This window comes from Ostrea edulis, chromosome 9 (genome assembly GCF_947568905.1).
Source record: "Ostrea edulis chromosome 9, xbOstEdul1.1, whole genome shotgun sequence".
Classification (NCBI taxonomy): domain Eukaryota; kingdom Metazoa; phylum Mollusca; class Bivalvia; order Ostreida; family Ostreidae; genus Ostrea; species Ostrea edulis.
The window spans coordinates 62,383,242-62,402,182 of record NC_079172.1 but is presented as its reverse complement, the minus strand read 5'-3'; the positions used below and the strand labels follow the sequence as shown (position 1 = coordinate 62,402,182).

The 18,941-nt window shown below is 35.4% G+C and overlaps 1 protein-coding gene across 1 annotated transcript in view; it reads right to left on the bottom strand.

Annotated features, from left to right (window-relative positions):
* LOC125657574 (peroxidase-like) overlaps positions 1-17,100 on the bottom strand; it is a 29,783-nt gene extending 12,683 nt beyond the window's left edge. The window contains exons 1-8 of the mRNA XM_048888238.2: positions 16,960-17,100; positions 15,790-15,919; positions 9,060-9,280; positions 7,882-8,061; positions 5,953-5,998; positions 5,325-5,431; positions 4,688-4,789; positions 1,143-1,241 (exon numbers count right to left, since the gene is read on the bottom strand). Coding sequence (XP_048744195.2) covers positions 1,143-1,241; positions 4,688-4,789; positions 5,325-5,431; positions 5,953-5,998; positions 7,882-8,061; positions 9,060-9,280; positions 15,790-15,919; positions 16,960-17,095 — 1,021 coding nt within the window. The 5' untranslated portion in view covers positions 17,096-17,100. The remainder of the gene's footprint in view (positions 1-1,142; positions 1,242-4,687; positions 4,790-5,324; positions 5,432-5,952; positions 5,999-7,881; positions 8,062-9,059; positions 9,281-15,789; positions 15,920-16,959) is intronic.
* Positions 17,101-18,941: the final 1,841 nt, after the last annotated feature.

Sequence of the window (18,941 nt, the reverse complement as noted above, 5' to 3'; positions counted from 1 at the left end):
CTTCAAAGAGCAAATAACTTCACTTTTGCAAACTGTCGTGGATTCAGTTAATTTCTTCTGGGCCAAATATCAATGACTTGCTTAATTTAAACACTCGATGAGGACTTGGTATTCAGTATTTGTGTCTATTTATTTAGTTATGCCTGAAATTTGATGATTAAAAAGTTGAGACGCCTTTATTATTATGCGTCATTGTTCTCTTACAACTGAATGGTTCCGTCCTGGGACTTCAGCACAGCTGTAGTTTCTTCTTGTTAATAGTCTATAGCTATTATACATGTATTTACATTCACTGAAACAAACATTCACTGAATCATTTTTCTTATATTTCTTTTGAAATTGTCATTGCTTTCATCAAAGACAATGAATACATGTTTGTTGCAAACTAGTTCGAGTTGGATTTTAGTACCATCTGTCCGTGTAATCATTACCAAATAAGGAGCGTTGTCAAGGTCTAAGGTTTTAGTTGGCTGTTCCGTTTTAAAAAGTAACGATATGATTTTTCAGTACTTAAATTTAGTTTATATTTTTAAAAAACAAATTCATAAATTTTTTTATATCTTTCTTTGTTGTTTTATCGGGTGATAAAAGTAGCAATCATTGCAGAAAATAAAATTTCATAACTCTCGACGCGGGTTAAGAATTTTTCTGCAGTGCTAGCTGCCTTCATCACCCGATAAAACAACCAAGAAAAACATTTTATTGCTTGAACGTTACAGATCTATAACAAATGTAGTTCTTCTCCTTTGTACATGTACGTCACGACATCAACAAAGGGAATCAGTCTGGTTTTTGTTAACAATCCGGGATATTTTGTTGATTGTCAGGTTTTCATATACATAGGTCAATCTATTGGAATGTGAACATTATAGAAACCCGTTCATATCAAACAGAAAATTAAAAGTTGCACATTATGAGATTATTCACCGTTCGTCATCTTCACTTTTTTTTTTACATAACTGTCGATGTGTAAAACGATGCCGTTGAATTTCAACGACAAAATGAGAACACATTTCACAATACACCAGATATTGCTGCCCTTGGCAATACCCATGTCAAATGTTGATTTTTCTATGCAGTACAATATGCTTTCACTAATTTGGAAGTGGTGCATGTATTAAATAATCATAAAGAAAACGTACCAGATTTCTGACAGTAGTCAAAACCTTTCTCTAGAATGCAGTTTTCTACGGCGGGGTCAGGGGAGGGAATCATGTTCTGTCCGTTTACTTTCAGTTTCCCTGTAAATTAGATCTCCACAATATAAACTAAGACAAAAAGATATTATTATTAATAATAATATACAATTATATAGCGCTTTATCTAATTAAGACAATTACTCTAAAGCGATTTACATGTAAAACAATAAAATCAAACTAAAGCAAAGAACAATAAATACATAGAAAAAGGCATAAAACAATACTGAAACTGAGGTGGGCTTTTGTTTTTGTTAATTTTTTTAAAATAGCTGTATACCTTAACACCCAATTACAGATTAAATGCAAGTATATGCAAGATATATGTTAAGTTTGTTTTTAGGAACAGCTAATGAACCCTCGACACGAAGATCCAACGGGAACAGTTCCATAAAGTTGATGAAGAAACATCAAATCGTCTTTTGCCATACAGTTTAGCATTCTCTACCCAGAGTTCCGTGCGCTCCTCCCATTACATGTGTGTAGGTGAAGCTTGCGTAACGCGCCCTCTGGTGAGAGAATGACAGTAGTACGAGCGCGTGGCTTTAGAAGGTATAACGAATGCGCAGAACGAAGTGTTCGCTGTGGATGGTAGACTTGAACTAGTATTAAAAAACCAGTAACAAAACCCTGAATAACGACTTCAGAGCAACGTTCACGACCATCCAATGAGACATGATACTCTATCTGTCAAGTACGAATTATTTCTAGTCTAGGGAAGAAGAACAAAAAACATTGGGCAATCATAACGGGGGTAGCAGTGGTAAATAAAATATACCCTGAAACATGGACACACGTCACAAATTAAACGAAGAACATTAATTTAAAAAGTGCATCAACTGATTTTTTAAAACACCCGGAATGCTGTTATGAATTATGCTCCTACACATAGTGAACCAATGAACTGTTAAAAAAAAGGCAGTCCCGACAACACGGGCATTCCCCTATATCTTCTCATCAAACATTTTAAATCCACCATAAATGTTTGAAAAATATCTACTGAATCCGTTCTCTATTTCCCTTTGCGCTATATTAACAGCATTTATGGATTATGGAATTTATTTATTTCAGACATTAATTTGGTCGTGATTGGAGCCTGGAATTGATAACTGATTCCATGAGGATGTTAGATGTTCGGCAGTAATGGGCATTTTCATTTCCTCTCCTCTGATTCTAAATATCACACACGCGGACTATCCTCATACATTTAACCTACCCTCCTTTCCGTCATTATGTTTCATTTAAAAACAAAACAAAAAGAAATATCAATGTTTTCATCTAAACACTGCGTAATCCTTGTCAATTAGATGCGTACCAAAAGTCATAGATTCCGTTCATCAAGCTACTGTAAAAATAAACGCTAAGCAAAATCAAATACGCAAAGGTTAAAAGACATCTTTTTGTATTTGACTTGTTTCAAATATCAACTGGGAAATTTCATTTTCATGTGTGAAAATGTCTGATGATACCTCGTTTAAAGTCCACAGCTGAATGTCTAACGCCTAATTATCGCTCCTGCCGAGGTGGTCTGCATACATTCACTTGTAAAAAATCGTGCATAGGTTTAAGAACCTTGCACAAATGTAAAAACGTCTATATAGATGTAAAAACTCGTGTAAAGATGTAATAACTCATGCACAGGTGTTCGAACTCGTGCACATGTGTGTAACAGGAAGGGAGAAAATGCAACGGACCAGACCGGGATTCGAACCCGGGCCCCCTGAATCTCTAGTCAGGTGCTCTACCAACTGAGCTATATGGCCACCGGCGATCGAACCCGACTGACCGCTTCTTTCCGCCCTCCTTTTAAAATGTATCAACACTTGAAGACATCAACCTAGGATCTTTATCCCCTGGCAGGCATTTTCACCTGTCAGTTCCAGGGGCTGGTCTACGGCACCAAATGTAACAGGAAGGAAGAAAATGTAGCGGTCAGCCGGATTCGATCGCCGGTGGCCAGTTAGCTCAGTTGGTAGAGTACCTGACTAGAGATTCAGGGGGACCGGGTTCGAAACCCGGTCTGGTTCGTTGCATTTTCTTCCTTCCTGTTACAGGTGTAAAAAAACGTCTGTACCAGTTTATAACAAAAATGTCCATAGATGTACGAACTAGTGGACAGGAGTATGAACTCATGTACCGGTGTATGTACTCATGTACCGGTGTATGTACTCATGTACCGGTGTATGTACATGTGTAAAAAAAAAAAACTAACGTAAAGGTGTAAGAATTTCTGTATAGTTGTGCGAGCCAGTGTCTGGGTAAAGGAACTCGTGTACCGGTGTATACAGGTGTATGAACTCGTGTACAGGTGTATGAACTCGTGTACAGGTGTATGAACTCGTGTACCAGTGTATGAACTCGTGTACCGGTGTATGAACTCGTGTACCGATGAATGAATTCGTGTACTGGGGTATGAACTCGTGTACAAGTGTATGAACTCGTGTACCGGTGTATGAACTCGTGTTTAGGTGTATGAACTCGTGTACAGGTGTATGAACTCGTGTACAGGTGTATGAACTCGTGTACCAGTGTATGAACTCGTGTACCGGTGTATGAACTCGTGTACCGATGAATGAATTCGTGTACTGGGGTATGAACTCGTGTACAAGTGTATGAACTCGTGTACCGGTGTATGAACTCGTGTTTAGGTGTATAAACTCGTGTACAGGTGTATGAACTCATGTACCGGTGTATGAACTCGTGTACAGGTGTATGAACTCGTGTACAGGTGTATGAACTCGTGTACCAGTGTATGAACTCGTGTACCGGTGTATGAACTCGTGTACCGGTGAATGAATTCGTGTACTGGGGTATGAACTCGTGTACAAGTGTATGAACTCGTGTACCGGTGTATGAACTCGTGTTTAGGTGTATAAACTCGTGTACAGGTGTATGAACTCGTGTACAGGTGTATGAACTCGTGTACCGGTGTATGAACTCGTGTACCGGTGTATGTACTCATGTATCGGTGTATGTACATGTGTAAAAAAAAACTAACGTAAAGGTGGAAGAATTTCTGTATAGTTGTGCGAGCCAGTGTCTGGGTAAAGGAACTCGTGTACCGGTGTATACAGGTGTATGAACTCGTGTACAGGTGTATGAACTCGTGTACAGGTGTATGAACTCGTGTACCAGTGTATGAACTCGTGTACCGGTGTATGAACTCGTGTACCGGTGAATGAATTCGTGTACTGGGGTATGAACTCGTGTACAGGTGTATGAACTCGTATACCGGTGTATGAACTCGTGTTTAGGTGTATGAACTCGTGTACCGGTGTATGAACTCGTGTACCGGTGTATGAACTCGTGTACAGGTGTATGAACTCGTGTACCGGTGTATGAACTCGTGTACCGGTGTATGAACTCGTGTACAGGTGTATGAACTCATGTACCGGTGTATGAACTCGTATACAGGTGTATGAACTCGTGTACAGGTATATGAACTCTTGATATAGGAATACGTACACAGTTATAAGCCTCGGTTTTCTTACCATTACTGGGATCCACTAATTGCTTAAGTGTATCCGTATCTGTCCCATACAGATGTGAGCCATCGATGTAAGCCGTAGCCTGGTTCAGCTGTTCTCTCTTTGCTGAAATGATGTGCAAGGTACCATTAAAATCAATAGATGTAATGTAACGAATTATGATTTACTGGTACCATTAAAACCAAAACATGTAATGTAACGAATTATGATTTACTGGTACCATTAAAACCAAAACATGTAACATAATGTATGTAATATAATGAATTGATTTACTGACAATTTCTTTGTGTATTCATTTATACATTTCGATGTTATCCTTTTTTAAAAGAATATAATAGACTAAGTATATACAATACACTTTTTGTGAGCTTCAGAGTCTAAGGTTGTGACAAAGAGCATAGTTTGGTTGAAACGTAAATCTGCGAACAATTAAGTTGCATTCTCTCGCTTTCAGATTTTTATTCGTTGATCATTTAGTGCATCAACTTCTCCACGAAAACCATGAAAAAATTGTGTTCAACGAATAAAGATAAAACACGTTCTTACTTAAGAAATATTGAGACAATCGTTTCACTTGTGATAAAATGCAATACATTCCACATACATTAACGTGTGAATTATAGAATTAGAATGCACTCACTCGTGTAGCACATAGGACCAACACCTGGTGCTGAACGCGCGACCGGAATACAGTCAGTCTTGTAGAACGGGTCAGTCTGAGGGACTTTTATAGAGAAACATTCACGGCTGAAAAAGATATGTCACTTTAAAGTATAAAAATGACAGCAATTAATTGAAAGGGTAAAAATGGCAGTACTTAATTTGATTGAAGATTGATTGAATATTGTTTAACGTCCCGCTCGAGAATTTTTCACTCATAAGCCCTGCAAAATTTAGGCCTATGCTCGGCGCTTACGGCCTTTGAGCAGGGAGGGATCTTCATCGTGCCACACCTGCTGTGACACAGGACCTCGGTGTTTGCGATCTCATCCGAAGGACCGCCCCATTTAATCGCCTCTTACGACAAGCAAGGCATACTGAGGACCTATTCTAACCCGGATCCCCACGGGATGTATTTAATTTGAAATTTTGAAGAAAGGGAAAGGTTCACTTAGGGTCTTAATTGGCCCTGTGAATTAAAAAAACCACACCTCAATTTGAAGATTTTTCACTTTTCAGCATAGACTTTGGGTCAGCCGAACATTTCTTTGTATTGGAAATTGACAGAACCATAATAGACATCAGAACTTAGTTTTTGTTTTGCTTACTAGTTTCTGTGTGTTCCACAGCAGTCCAGAGTCTCACCGTTCTTGTCTGAAAATCAATCAATACAACTGAAATATATCTATAGATTATGTATCTTAATCACAGGCACCTGAAGTATGGATGGCTTGTATATATCTAATGTACATACCTCACCTCTTTCCAGAATGAAATTATTTTATACAGAACCAAAAATGTATCCAAAATATGTTACTCCCCCACCGATCACCCTCACGAGTCGTTCTGATTAGTCAGTTTGTACCTTCTGTAAGCTTTAGAGATGACCACTTGTTCTGATTAGTCAGTTTGTACCTTCTGTAAGCTTTAGAGATGACCACTTGTGATATACTAACATCACAGGGGCTCGGTTGTCAGATATTGAAGTTTTGTATTATTTGTTCTTGAATAATATGTAAATAAAATCCACCACCCAAACCCGCTCTTTTTGTCGTTTTATAAAAGGTATATCATATGTACATTAAAAAGGAACTTTTTTAATGTACATATGACATACCTTTTTTAAAACGACAAAAAGAGCGGGTTTGGGTGGTGGATTTTATTTATATATTATTCAAGAACAAATAATACAAAACTTCAATATCTGACAAACAAGCCCCTGTGACTAATATTTGTATATGTAAAGGTGTGCAACAAATCATGTAAACAGACAGGGGGCTGCCTGCTTCGAGACCGATTCACAGGGTATAAACCAACTTTATCGAAGAAATTTCTGCAAATATCTCGTCAGGGTAATGTAGTTCTACTTATGTCTTTTGTCTAAATCCATGCCATCCGTTTTATTTGCCGTATTCTGCCATTTATCTCATCGTACCCAAGCTTTTATGTCCATTGACAGCCTTAAAGGAGGTCGAGACATCACTTTGCGTCTCGCGTTATCGGATTGGCTTGCACTTGCGTCATTTTTCTAAAATGTACTTCAGATAAGCATTTCAGCTGAAATAATTTCGATTGAATATCATCTTCAAATAATTAATTCTGTAAAGTTATGTATCAAAACTAGCTTTTTACAAAGAAATAATCTGAGTTGATATTCCTATTAGTTATTTTCGTGTTTAAAACCATGCTCCTTTGACAAATCTTAAAAAGCTCTTTCATATATTTTTGTTCATTGCTAAGAAAAATGCCGAGGTGGTTGGATGATTGAAGAGCCAATCAGATAACGTGAGACTCAAAGTGATGTCAAAATTTCCTCTAAGGTTGTCAATGGGCGTAAAAGCTCAGGTACGATGAAATAAATGGCAGAATACGACAAATAAAACGGATGGCATGGTGTTCAGACGAAAAACACAAGTAGATCTGCATTAGTCTGACGACATATTTGCAGAAATTCCTTTGATAAAGTTGGTTTATACACCGTGAATCGATCTCGAAGTAGGTAGCCCCCTGTTTGTTTACATGATTTGTACACACCTTTACATATATTAGTATATCACAAGTGATCATCTCTAAAGCTTACAGAAGGTACAAACTGACTATTCAGAACGACTCGTGAGGGTGATCGGTGGGGAAATAACATATTTTGAATACATTTTTGGTTCTGTATAAAATAATTTCATTCTAGAGGGGGGGGGGGGGTTGTTCCGTGCATAAGATCTATACAAGCTATCCACACTTCAGATGCCTGTGATTTTAATGTCTAATAATGTTTTACCTATCTTTCTTTCAGCAAATATTCAGATCAAACAAATGCATAATTCATGGAATTAGAAATTCAGCATTGGACCTTCAATACAAATACAATGTTGCAAACTTATATCTATAATCAGCATAATCTTCTCGTGCAGAATAATGCACGTGTATCCATTTCATCGAGTGCAGTCATATTGTGATCTCAGTCACATCTGCGCGTGCAAAACATTAAAATATCAATCCGTTACCATAAATAGCATGTAGAACGTGCAGAGCGTGCGTACCCCTGTAAACAGGAACTGACAAAATGTCATGCTCCAAAAACTGTCCCCATTGCATCACCATGACGCTGAGGACTGGGTCCATTTCCATGACGTCACCCTCTCTGTGTATATAATTACTTATCTCCCTGGCGCTAGGAAGTGGTTCCCCTGTAATGTCCAGCGAGATTGCCATTTCTACCCCTAAAAATAGAAACAATTAAAGCACATGTAAGTAATAGTTCCATGCCCTTTCTTCTGTTGAGCACCTACATGTATGTTTCATGATACCAGGCAGTCGCTGACAACAGGTACAAGATACATAATGTATGTATAAGATGAAAATATGTGGTTCGTATGGTAAAAAAAACTCTGTAAAATCCCTATTTTTGTGGAGGTAAAATTTTCAATTCGCCAGAAAACCAGCTTATTTGCGGGGATTTGATTTTGCGACAGGGACGGTTGTTCCTGATTTTTTTAATTTCTTTTTTTTTTTTCGTTGAGGATTTAAATTCGTTTTTAGGTTTAACAAAATTGCTCCAATGACGATGAAAATGCGCCGTGCTTTGACAAAAGACCGTAAATATATTTGAAATGAAAACATGAATTGACAATTTCCTTCGTCATTTTATTAATTCTTCATTCATTATTCCCCTGGTTCTATTTGTAATTTATCAAACTGCGAAATCCAAATGACAATTTCGACCTTGTCATACATTTAATTCTCGAGAAAATTAAAGCTGCCATCTGAGAATATAACCTGTCAAATTGTACATTATACATTCATCTTGAAAAACAAATTCTTAAGGAAAAATATGTTAACGTTTCCTTTGAGATTTTATCAATTAGCAATATCCTATGGAAATTTATTTTGATTTTCCACTTAAAAAATTTGCTATCGTTAGATACAATATTTGTATGAATATTCAGAAATTCTAAATAGAAATGACCAATTACTGTGAAAATCCTTTTTTAAAACGCCAAGATATTTTTCAGCTCTTGTAAGAAACTTAATTCCCGTTACCTAGTATAGCATACACATACAATTTTTTATATATTCGTATAGGAAGTTTGATTTTCCTGGTCTAAATGAGGGTACAATAGTTTTTTCTGAGAACTAACGAAATGGCGGGAACAACTTTGCCACATGTTGAGCGGATTTATCCCAGAATGCATTACGTCATCGGACATTGAAGACTGACCATCGTGGTACCCGGGAGAGAGATATCGGCGTAGCACCTGGCCTGACATTCCCCAGGTAGGATACACCATGTTATTGCAGGAGCCGTCCAATGAACGATATTGGTCATCACTACACTGTCCGTGCGATAACCCCAGTTGACAGTCTGTCTCTGTGAACTTTAGATGTAGCGGGATTAGGAACTCATCATTTTCAATCAGATCTGCGGAAGTTGTATTTTCTCTGCAAAACGTTTTAAAAATGAGCATCGGAATGATCAACTCTCTCTAAATTTTCTATATAAAAACAACCCTAATGTGTGGTCTATCTTTCAAACAAATCTTTACCTTTCAATCATTTACGACAGTGTCGTAAAACAGTTCCTGGACTTTAAAATATTTCAGTTTTCCAGTCAGTCTATCAATTTTATGTTTATTTCAAACGTCTGCAGAAATTATCTTCTTCAAAGTAATTTCTATTAGATTCATTTTTCAGTAGTGATTTTACAGCGCCTCTGCACTTGTCGATTTACAAGGCCATGCAAATTCGTTGACACTTATGAGTATAAAAAAGGTGATCCGAATTCGTCAAACTGAGTATAAATAAAACATTAATATATCTTCTATATTTGTTCTTTGATGTGACTAGGGTCTATATTTTTGTAATATGAATTACGTTATTAATTTTGGGCTTTGTAGCGTTATATTATTGATTTCATGATAAGTTTAACAATATTAGAGTCATCATATACTTATACAGGGAAATCAAGAGGATGATCCATGAATAAAAGAAAGTTACCTACATCTCATTTAAGATTGTGCTTTGTCTATAAATATCTAAAATAATGCTTAATGGGATTGCGCGTAGTCTATAAATATCTAAGAGTTTGCACGCTGTCTATAAATATCTAAGAGTTTGTGCACTGTCTAATTGTGCGTTGTCTATAATCATCTAAGAGTTTGTGCACTGTCTATAAATATCTAAGAGTGTGTACGCTGTCTATAAATATCTAAGAGTTTGAGCGTTGTCTATAAATATCCAGGAGTTTGAACGTTATCTATAAATATCTAAGACTTTGCGCGCTGTCTATAAATATCTAACACTTTGTGCGCTGTCTGTAAATATCTAAGAGTTTGTACGCTGTCTATAAATATCTAAGAGTTTGAGCGTTGTCTATAAATATCCAAGAGTTTGAACGTTATCTATAAATATCTAAGACTTTGCGCGCTGTCTATAAATACCTAACACTTTGTGCGCTGTCTGTAAATATCTAAGAGTTTGGGCGTTGTCTACAAATATCTAGGACTTTGCACGCTGTCTATAAACATCTAACAGTTTGTGCGCTGTCTATTGATATCTAAGAGTTTGCGCGCTGTCTATAAATATCTAAGAGTTTGAGCGCTGTCTATTTCTGCACTGTCTATATATATCTAAGAGTTTGCGGATGTCTTTATATATTTAAGAGTTAGAGCTCTGTCTATAAATATCCAAGACTTTGCACGCTGCCTATAAACATCTAACAGTTTGTACGCTGTCTATTAATATTTAAGAGTGTGTGTACTGTCTATTTGTGCGCTGTCTATAATCATCTGAAAGTTTGTGTACTGTCTATAAATATCTAAGACTTTGAGCGTTGTCTATAAATATCAAAGATTTTGTGTACTGTCTATAAATATCTAAGAGTCTGTATGCTGTCTATAAATATCTAAGAGTTTGAGCGTTGTCTATAAATATCTAAGAGTTTGTGCGCTATCTATAAATATCTAAGACTTTGAGCACCGTCTATAAATACTTAAGAGTTTGCGCGCTGTCTATCAATATCTCAGATTTTGAACGTTGTCCATAAATATCTAAGACTTTGCGCTCTGTCTATAAATTTCTAAGAGTTTAAACGTTGTCTATAAATATTTAAGACTTTGCACTCTATCTATGAATATCTAACAGTTTGCATGTATTCTATAAATATCTAAGAGTTTGTGAACTGTCTATTTGTGTGCTGTCTATAATCATCTAAGAGTATGAGCGTTGTCTATGGATATCTAAGAGTTTGAGCGTTATCTATAAGTACTTAAGAGTTAGCATGCTATTCATAAATATCTAAGAGTTTGCGCACTGTCTATAAATACCTAAGAGTTTGTGAGTTGTCTATTTGTACGCTGTCTATAAGTATCTAAGAATTTGCGCGCTGTCTATAAATATATAAGACTTTGCGCATTGTTTATAAATATCTAAGAGTTTGCATGTATTCTATAAATATTTAAGAGTTTGTGCGCTGTCTATGAATATCGAAGACTTTGAGCACTGTTTATAAATATTTATGAGATTGCGCGCTGTCTATAAATATCTAAGAGTTTGCACGTTATCTATAAATATCTAAGAATTTGTGCGTTGTCTATTTGTGAGCGTTATCTATAAATATCTAAGAGTTTGCTTGCTGTCTATAAATATCTAAGTCTTTGACCACTGTTTATAAATTTCTAAGAGTTTGCGCGCTGTCTATAAATATCTAAGAGTTTGTGCACTGTCTATAAATATCTAAGAGTTTGTGCACTGTCTATAAATATCTAAGAGTTTGTGCGTTGTCTATTTCTGTGCTGTCTATAATCATCTAAGAGTTTGTGCACTGTCTATAAATATCTAAGAGTTTGAGCTTTGTGTTTGAATATCTAAGAATTTGAGCGTTGCCTATAAATACTTAGGAGTTTGCGTGCTATTCATAGATATCTAAGAGTTTGCGCGCTGTCTATAAATACATAAGAGTTTGTGCACTGTCTATTTGTACGCTGTCTATAAGTATCTAAGAGTTTGCGCGCTGTCTATAAATATAGAAGACTTTGCGTGTTGTCTATAAATATCTAACAGTTTGCACGAATTCTATAAATATATAAGAGTATGTGCGCTATCTATAAATATCTGAGACTTTGAGCACTGTTTATAAATATCTTAGAGTTTGTGCATTGTCTATTTGTGCGCTGTCTATAGATATCAAAGAGTTTGAGCGTTGTCTATAAATATCTAAGAGTTTGTGCGCTGTCTATAAATATCGAAGAGTTTGCTTGCTGTCTATAAATATCTAAGACTTTGACCACTGTTTATAAATTTCTAAGAGTTTGCGCGCTGTCTATAAATAGCTAAGAGTTTGTGCGCTGTCTATAATCATCTAAGCGTTTTTGTACTCTCTATAAATATCTAAGAGTTCGCGCGCTTTCTATAAATATCTAAGAGTTTGTACGCTGTCTATTTGTCAGCTGTCTCTAATGATCTAAGAGTTTGCGCGCTGTCTATAAATATCTAAGACTTTGTGCGCTGTCTATTTGTGCACTGTCTATAAATATCTAAGGGTATGCGCGCTGTCTATAGATTTCTAAGACTTTGAGCATTGTCTATGAATATCTAAGAGTTAGCGCTGTCTATAAATACCTAAGAGTTTCTGCACTGTTTATTAGTGTGCTGTCTATAAATATCTAAGAGTCTGTCTATAATCACCTATAAGAGTTTGCGCGCTGTCTATAAATATCTAAGAGTTTGCACACTGTCTATAAATATCTAAAAGTTTGTGCGTTGTCTATAAATATCTAAGAGTTTGAGCATTGTCTATAAATACCTAAAATATTCTGCGCTGTATATAAATATCTAAGAGTTTGCGCACTGTCTATCAATATCTCAGAGTTTGAGCGTTGTCCATTAATATCTAAGACTTTGCGCTCTGTCCATAAATTTCTAAGAGTTTACACGCTGTCTATAAATATCTAAGAGTCTGTGCGTTGTCTATTTGTGTGCTGTCTATAATCATCTAAGAGTTTGTGCACTGTCTATAAATATCTAAGAGTTTGAGCGTTATCTATAAGTACTTAAAAGTTTGCGTGCTATTCATAAACATCTAAGAGTTTGCGCACTGTCTATAAATACCTAAGAGTTTATGCATTCTATTTGTAGGCTCTTTATAAGTATCTAAGATTTTGCGCGCTGTCTATAAATATATAAGAATTTGCGCTTTGTCTATAAATATCTAACAGTTTGCACACATTCTATAAATATTTAAGAGTTTGAGCACTGTCTATAAATATCTAAGACTTTGACCACTGTTTATAAATTTCTAAGAGTTTGCGCGCTGTCTATAAATATCTAAGAGTTTGAGCACTGTCTATAAATACCTAAGAGTTTGTGTGTTGTCTATTTGTGAGCTGTCTATAAATATCAAAGAGTTTGTGCGCTGTTTATAAATATCTAAGAGTTTGCTTGCTGTCTATAAATATCTAAGACTTTGACCACTGTCTATAAATATCTAAGAGTTTGCGCGCTGCCTATAAATATCTAAGAGTTTGCGCGCTGTCTATAAATATCTAAGAGTTTGCGCGCTGTCTATAAATATCTAAGAGTTTGCGCACTGTCTATAGATAACTAAGAGTTTGCGCGCTGTCTATAAATATCTAAGACTTTGACCACTGTTTATAAATTCCTAATAGTTTGCGCGCTGTCTATAAATATCTAAGAGTTTGTGCACTGTCTATTTGTGAGCTGTCTATAATCATCTAAGCGTTTTGGTACTCTCTATAAATATCTAAGAGTTCACGCGCTTTCTATAAATACGTGCATCTAAGAGTTCGCGCGCTATCTACAAATATCTAAGAATTTGTACGCTGTCTGTTTGTCAGCTGTCTATAATGATCTAAGAGTTTGCGCGCTGTCTATAAATATCTAAGACTTTGTGCGCTGTCTATTTGTGCACTGTCTATAAATATCTAAGGGTATGCTCGCTGTCTATTGATTTCTAAGACTTTGAGCATTGTCTATGAATATCTAAGAGTTAGCGCTGTCTATAAATACCTAAGAGTTTCTGCACTGTTTATTAGTGTGCTGTCTATAAATATCTAAGAGTCTGTCTATAATCACCTATAAGAGTTTGTGCACTGTCTATTTGCGCGCTGTCTATAAATATCTAACAGTTTGCACACTGTCTATAAATATGTAAAAGTTTGTGCGTTGTCTATAAATATCTAAGAGTTTGCGCGCTGTCTATAAATATCTAAGAGTTTGCACACTGTCTATAAATATCTAAAAGTTTGTGCGTTGTCTATAAATATCTAAGAGTTTGAGCGTTGTCTATAAATATCTAAAATATTGTGCGCTGTATATAAATATCTAAGAGTTTGCACGCTGTCTATCAATATCTAAGAGTTTGAGCGTTGGCTATAAATATCTAAAATATTGTGCGCTGTATATAAATATCTAAGAGTTTGCACGCTGTCTATCAATATCTCAGAGTTTGAGCGTTGTCCATTAATATATAAGACTTTGAGCTCTGTCCATAAATTTCTAAGAGTTTGCGCGCTGTCTATAAATATCTAAGAGTATGTGCGTTGTCTATTTGTGTGCTGTCTATAATCATCTAAGAGTTTGTGCACTGTCTATAAATATCTAAGAGTTTGAGCGTTGTCTATGGATATCTAAGAGTTTGAGCGTTATCTATAAGTACTTAAGAGTTCGCGTGCTATTCATAAATATCTAAGAGTTTGCGCACTGTCTATAAATACCTAAGAGTTTGTGCATTCTATTTGTACGCTGTCTATAAGTACATGTATCTAAGAGTTTGCACGCTGTCTATAAATATATAAGACTTTGCGCATTGCCTATAAATATCTAACAGTTTGCACGCATTCTATAAATATTTAAGAGTTTGTGCGCTGTCTATAAATATCTAAGAGTTTGTGTGCTGTTTATAAATATCTAAGACTTTGAACACTGTCTATAAATATCTAAGAGTTTGCGTGCTGTCTATGAATATCTAAGAATTTGTGCACTGTCTATTTGTGAACTGTCTATAATCATCTAAGAGTTTGTGTAATGTCTATAAATATCTAAGAGTTTGCGCGCTGTCTATAAATATCTAAGAGTCTGTGCGTTATTTATTTGTGTACTGTCTATAAATATCTAAGAGTTTACACGCTGTCTATAAATACCTAAGAGTTTGTGCGCTGTCTACTTGTACGCTGTTTATAAGTATCTAAGAGTTTGCGCGCTGTCTATAAATATATAAGACTTTGCGTGTTGTCTATAAATATCTAATAGTTTGCACGCATTATATAAATATCTAAGAGTTTGTGTACTGTCTATAAATATCTAAGAGTTTGCACACTGTCTATAAATATCTAAGAGTTTGCGCGCTATTTATAATTATCTAAGAGTTTGCACGCTGTCTATTGATATCTAAGAGCTTTAGCGTTGTGTATAAATACCAAAGAGTTTGTGCGTTGTCTATAAATATGTAAGAGTTTGATCATTGTCTATAAATATCTAAGAGTTTGAGTGTTGTCTATAAATATTTAAGACTTTGCGCGCTATCTATAAATATCTAAGAGTTTGCACGCTGTCTATAGATATCTATGAGTTTGCACGCTGTCTATAGATATCTAAGAGCTTTAGCGTTGTCTATAAATATCTAAGAGTTTGTGCGTTGTCTATAAATATGTAAGAGTTTGAGCGTTGTCTATAAATATCGAAGAGTTTGAGCGTTGTCTATAAATATTTAAGACCATGTGAGCTATCTATAAATATCTAAGAGTTTGCACACTGTCTATAAATATCTAAGAGTTTGAGCGTTGTCTATAAACATCTCAGAGTTTGTGCGCTGTCTATAAATATATGAGTTTGTGCACTGTCTATAAATATCTAAAATAATGCTTAAAGTGTTTGGAAACAAGCTTTTCAAAATGAGGACACTATTTATGAAAAAGAAGTTTTTAAAAACTTACTCGTAGGCAATTTCTTCTATGACGTCATGAATGAAGTCATATTGCCGCGTTTGGCGTAAAGTGTGTAGGAGGGTACTTGGCAAAGGAATTTCGGCGTGAAAGTCGATAGATTTCTTTACTTCAAAAACAGCTGTAACAAGAATAACAAAATGAAAAACACCTGAGAAGTATACTTATCTGGTATTCAACAAGGTTAATCCTTTTAAGTCATCTACATGTGTATGCATTGTGGTTTTTATCAGAATCAGTTCCACGCTTATTTTGCTGTTCGTGGATGAGAAAGACGATGGCGTTCAATGATCAACAAAGAAGATTTCATACTTAAGGTTGATTGATCCTCATATGATGTCATTGGATTTTGCAAAAATCTTTATTGAATTAAACTTTGTGCATGATAGAAATACATCTTTCAGAGGAATTTTATTCACTGAATAAAATAAAAAAATTGTTAAGCTATTGATACTGAAAAAGTTTATATTTTCCATAGATAATCAATTATTTATAATTTTAAAATGTTATCAAGGGCAATAACTCCTATGCTGGTATTTCTTCTACTGCATGTATGTTTTACATGATTTCCCCAATATTCACAATTAATTTATACATATTTATGAATTAGTAGGGTTTTTTTTAAACTGTTGACAATTAAGATTTGTCATTTCAGCAAATTTTTATCTATCTTAATTATTCTGTATAACGAAAATATGTGATTTTCTTATGTTAACATGTGCTTCTGTTTTTGTGATTTTCTTATGTTAACATGTGCTTCTGTTTTTGTGATTTTCTTATGTAAACATGTGCTTCTGTTTTTGTGATTTTCTTATGTTAACATGTGCTTCTTTTTTTGTATGTCTGATATCTTTAAAAATGTGGAAACATACACATTTTCTTTGGTTATTTATTAAATCTAACTATTTTGAGTTGAAATTAATGCAGTTTTCCCACTTTCAACCATTAATATTTATAAGTCACATGAGGATCGATCCACCTTAAGGAGAAGGGAAAAGGTTGTCAACGGATTCATGCATCATTAAAACCGTTTTCTTTAACAAAACCAGATATTCTTTGCTCATTATAATTAATGAAACCACAGTAAGATATCAAGGCTGCTGTTAGAAATTATCTCAACAGAGTTATGAAATATATTTCATTTTGAAGCAAGAAACTCACTTAAGTTTTCGTATTCGGGCTGGCTTTTGATGACGTTGTAGATGTCCTCTATAACGGATACGTTTACACTTTCAGAGAACAGAAAAAGATGGAAAGATATCACCAGGACGATTCCTCTTCTGGGTCCTAGTATCATTTTGAAGAACTCTGTATAACAAATATTCTATTAATAATTCAGTGTACAGTGTTGACAAGTCTGATTTGCACTTATATCAAGGATGTATACATACGGCCGTGTAGGTCTTTTGTTAATTACTTTATTAAACACTATTTGGATTCTATGAACAAGTACTCTGAAGTTGATATAAAAAAGATGCTAGAACGTCTCATTTATAGTATCTACGTAGTCTTTGTTGATCAAGTCTTCCAACAATCTGTTGGAATTCGCATGGGCACGAATTGTGCCCCTTTATTAACTGACATCTTTTTTGTATTCTTATGAGACAGAATTTATTCGAAAGCTTCTACATCAGAAGAAAAAACCTTGTGTGGTCTTTAGCAAGGGATTCGGCTACGTTTTATCTATTAAAGATACTCAATATGGCACTTTCGAGATACAGATCTACTCTGACTTTTATCGCGCGTTGAACGTAATTTGTAGGGCATGTCACTTCCTGATTACAATATAACAACTAAGTAAACAAACATGGGATACTTCAATTGTTATCAAATCCCTGCATTAAAATGCTATCTTTAAATGTAAAAAATCACTACAACCGTTCTATAGGAAAATGCATTACACTAGATAATGTGAATTGGCGAGGGAAATAAATCTAGAGGATATCGGTAAAACTTCACGCCTTGCATCCAATGATACGCATCTAAATGCGCCTTTTCCCTTCCATCTAATTTACTCCAAGGTGTAAAGCACCAAATATGACTTGGATAGTTATCTTGGGACTTCGCATAGATGTTTACGGACCGTCTGCTAGCGAAATACCATTTGTATCGATGTCAACTCTGCCCTACCATTGGTTACTATCACATGACCGTGGTGTATAAACGCCAAATATAATCGGTCGTCCCAGCACATCCCGAAAATTCCTTATTGCATTGAAATGTCGAATCTATATAGCCCGGTTTCTCTGTGAACTCGAAATAAAAGGTACCATAGAATACTCCTAATTTGTCTCAGATTTTATTATTCTATTGGACATGGATGTCAACGGCAAACTGCATTTCAGCTTCTCATCTTCCCATATTTATGTGGCAATATTCCATTATCACCTGCATATGGTACCGATATTGCTCAATTGATTCGATACACCAGAGCTTGTTCTGCGTACGATCAAGTTTTAAATCGAGGCAGGCTACTGACAAACAAGTTGATGTTACAGGAATATCAACAATTTCGTTTAAATTCAGCATTTTGCAAATTCTACAGTAGTTATAATAATCTAATTTGCAAAATAAACCTGTTCTTAGGTCGAATGCCTGTCTTATATGTTTCATACTAATTGTTAGGCCGTTCTTTGCATACTTATTTTGACTACAAATTACTCCGTTTACCTGATCAAGATGCAGGCCTCACGGCCTATGTGACTGGTCAACAGGGGATGCTTACTTTAAGTCACCTGATCCCACTTCTGGTATGACATGGGGTCCGTGTTTACTCTTTTCTTAATTTTGTATTCTTTTCAGGAGTTATGAGATTTGCAACTGTTCGTTATCTTCACTATTTTATTTAAGAATGTAAAATACAATGCCTGTTGAGAAATGATAAATCAATCATATCCGAACAAGGTAGGCCACAAAAGCTTTATAAAACTTACCGGAAAGTAAAAAATAAACCCTTACATTTTGATACGTATTTCTTTCATAACAATTATATGGTCATTACATCGAGATTGGTACGCAGTCTTTGCTGAGGGAAAGGGGATCGGATTGAGATGCTTGTTGTATGCCGCACAGAAACATTACAATGCAATAGATAGTTTTGGGGGTGAAAAAATCAAGATTGTATGGCAGCAGTATTGAAAGCG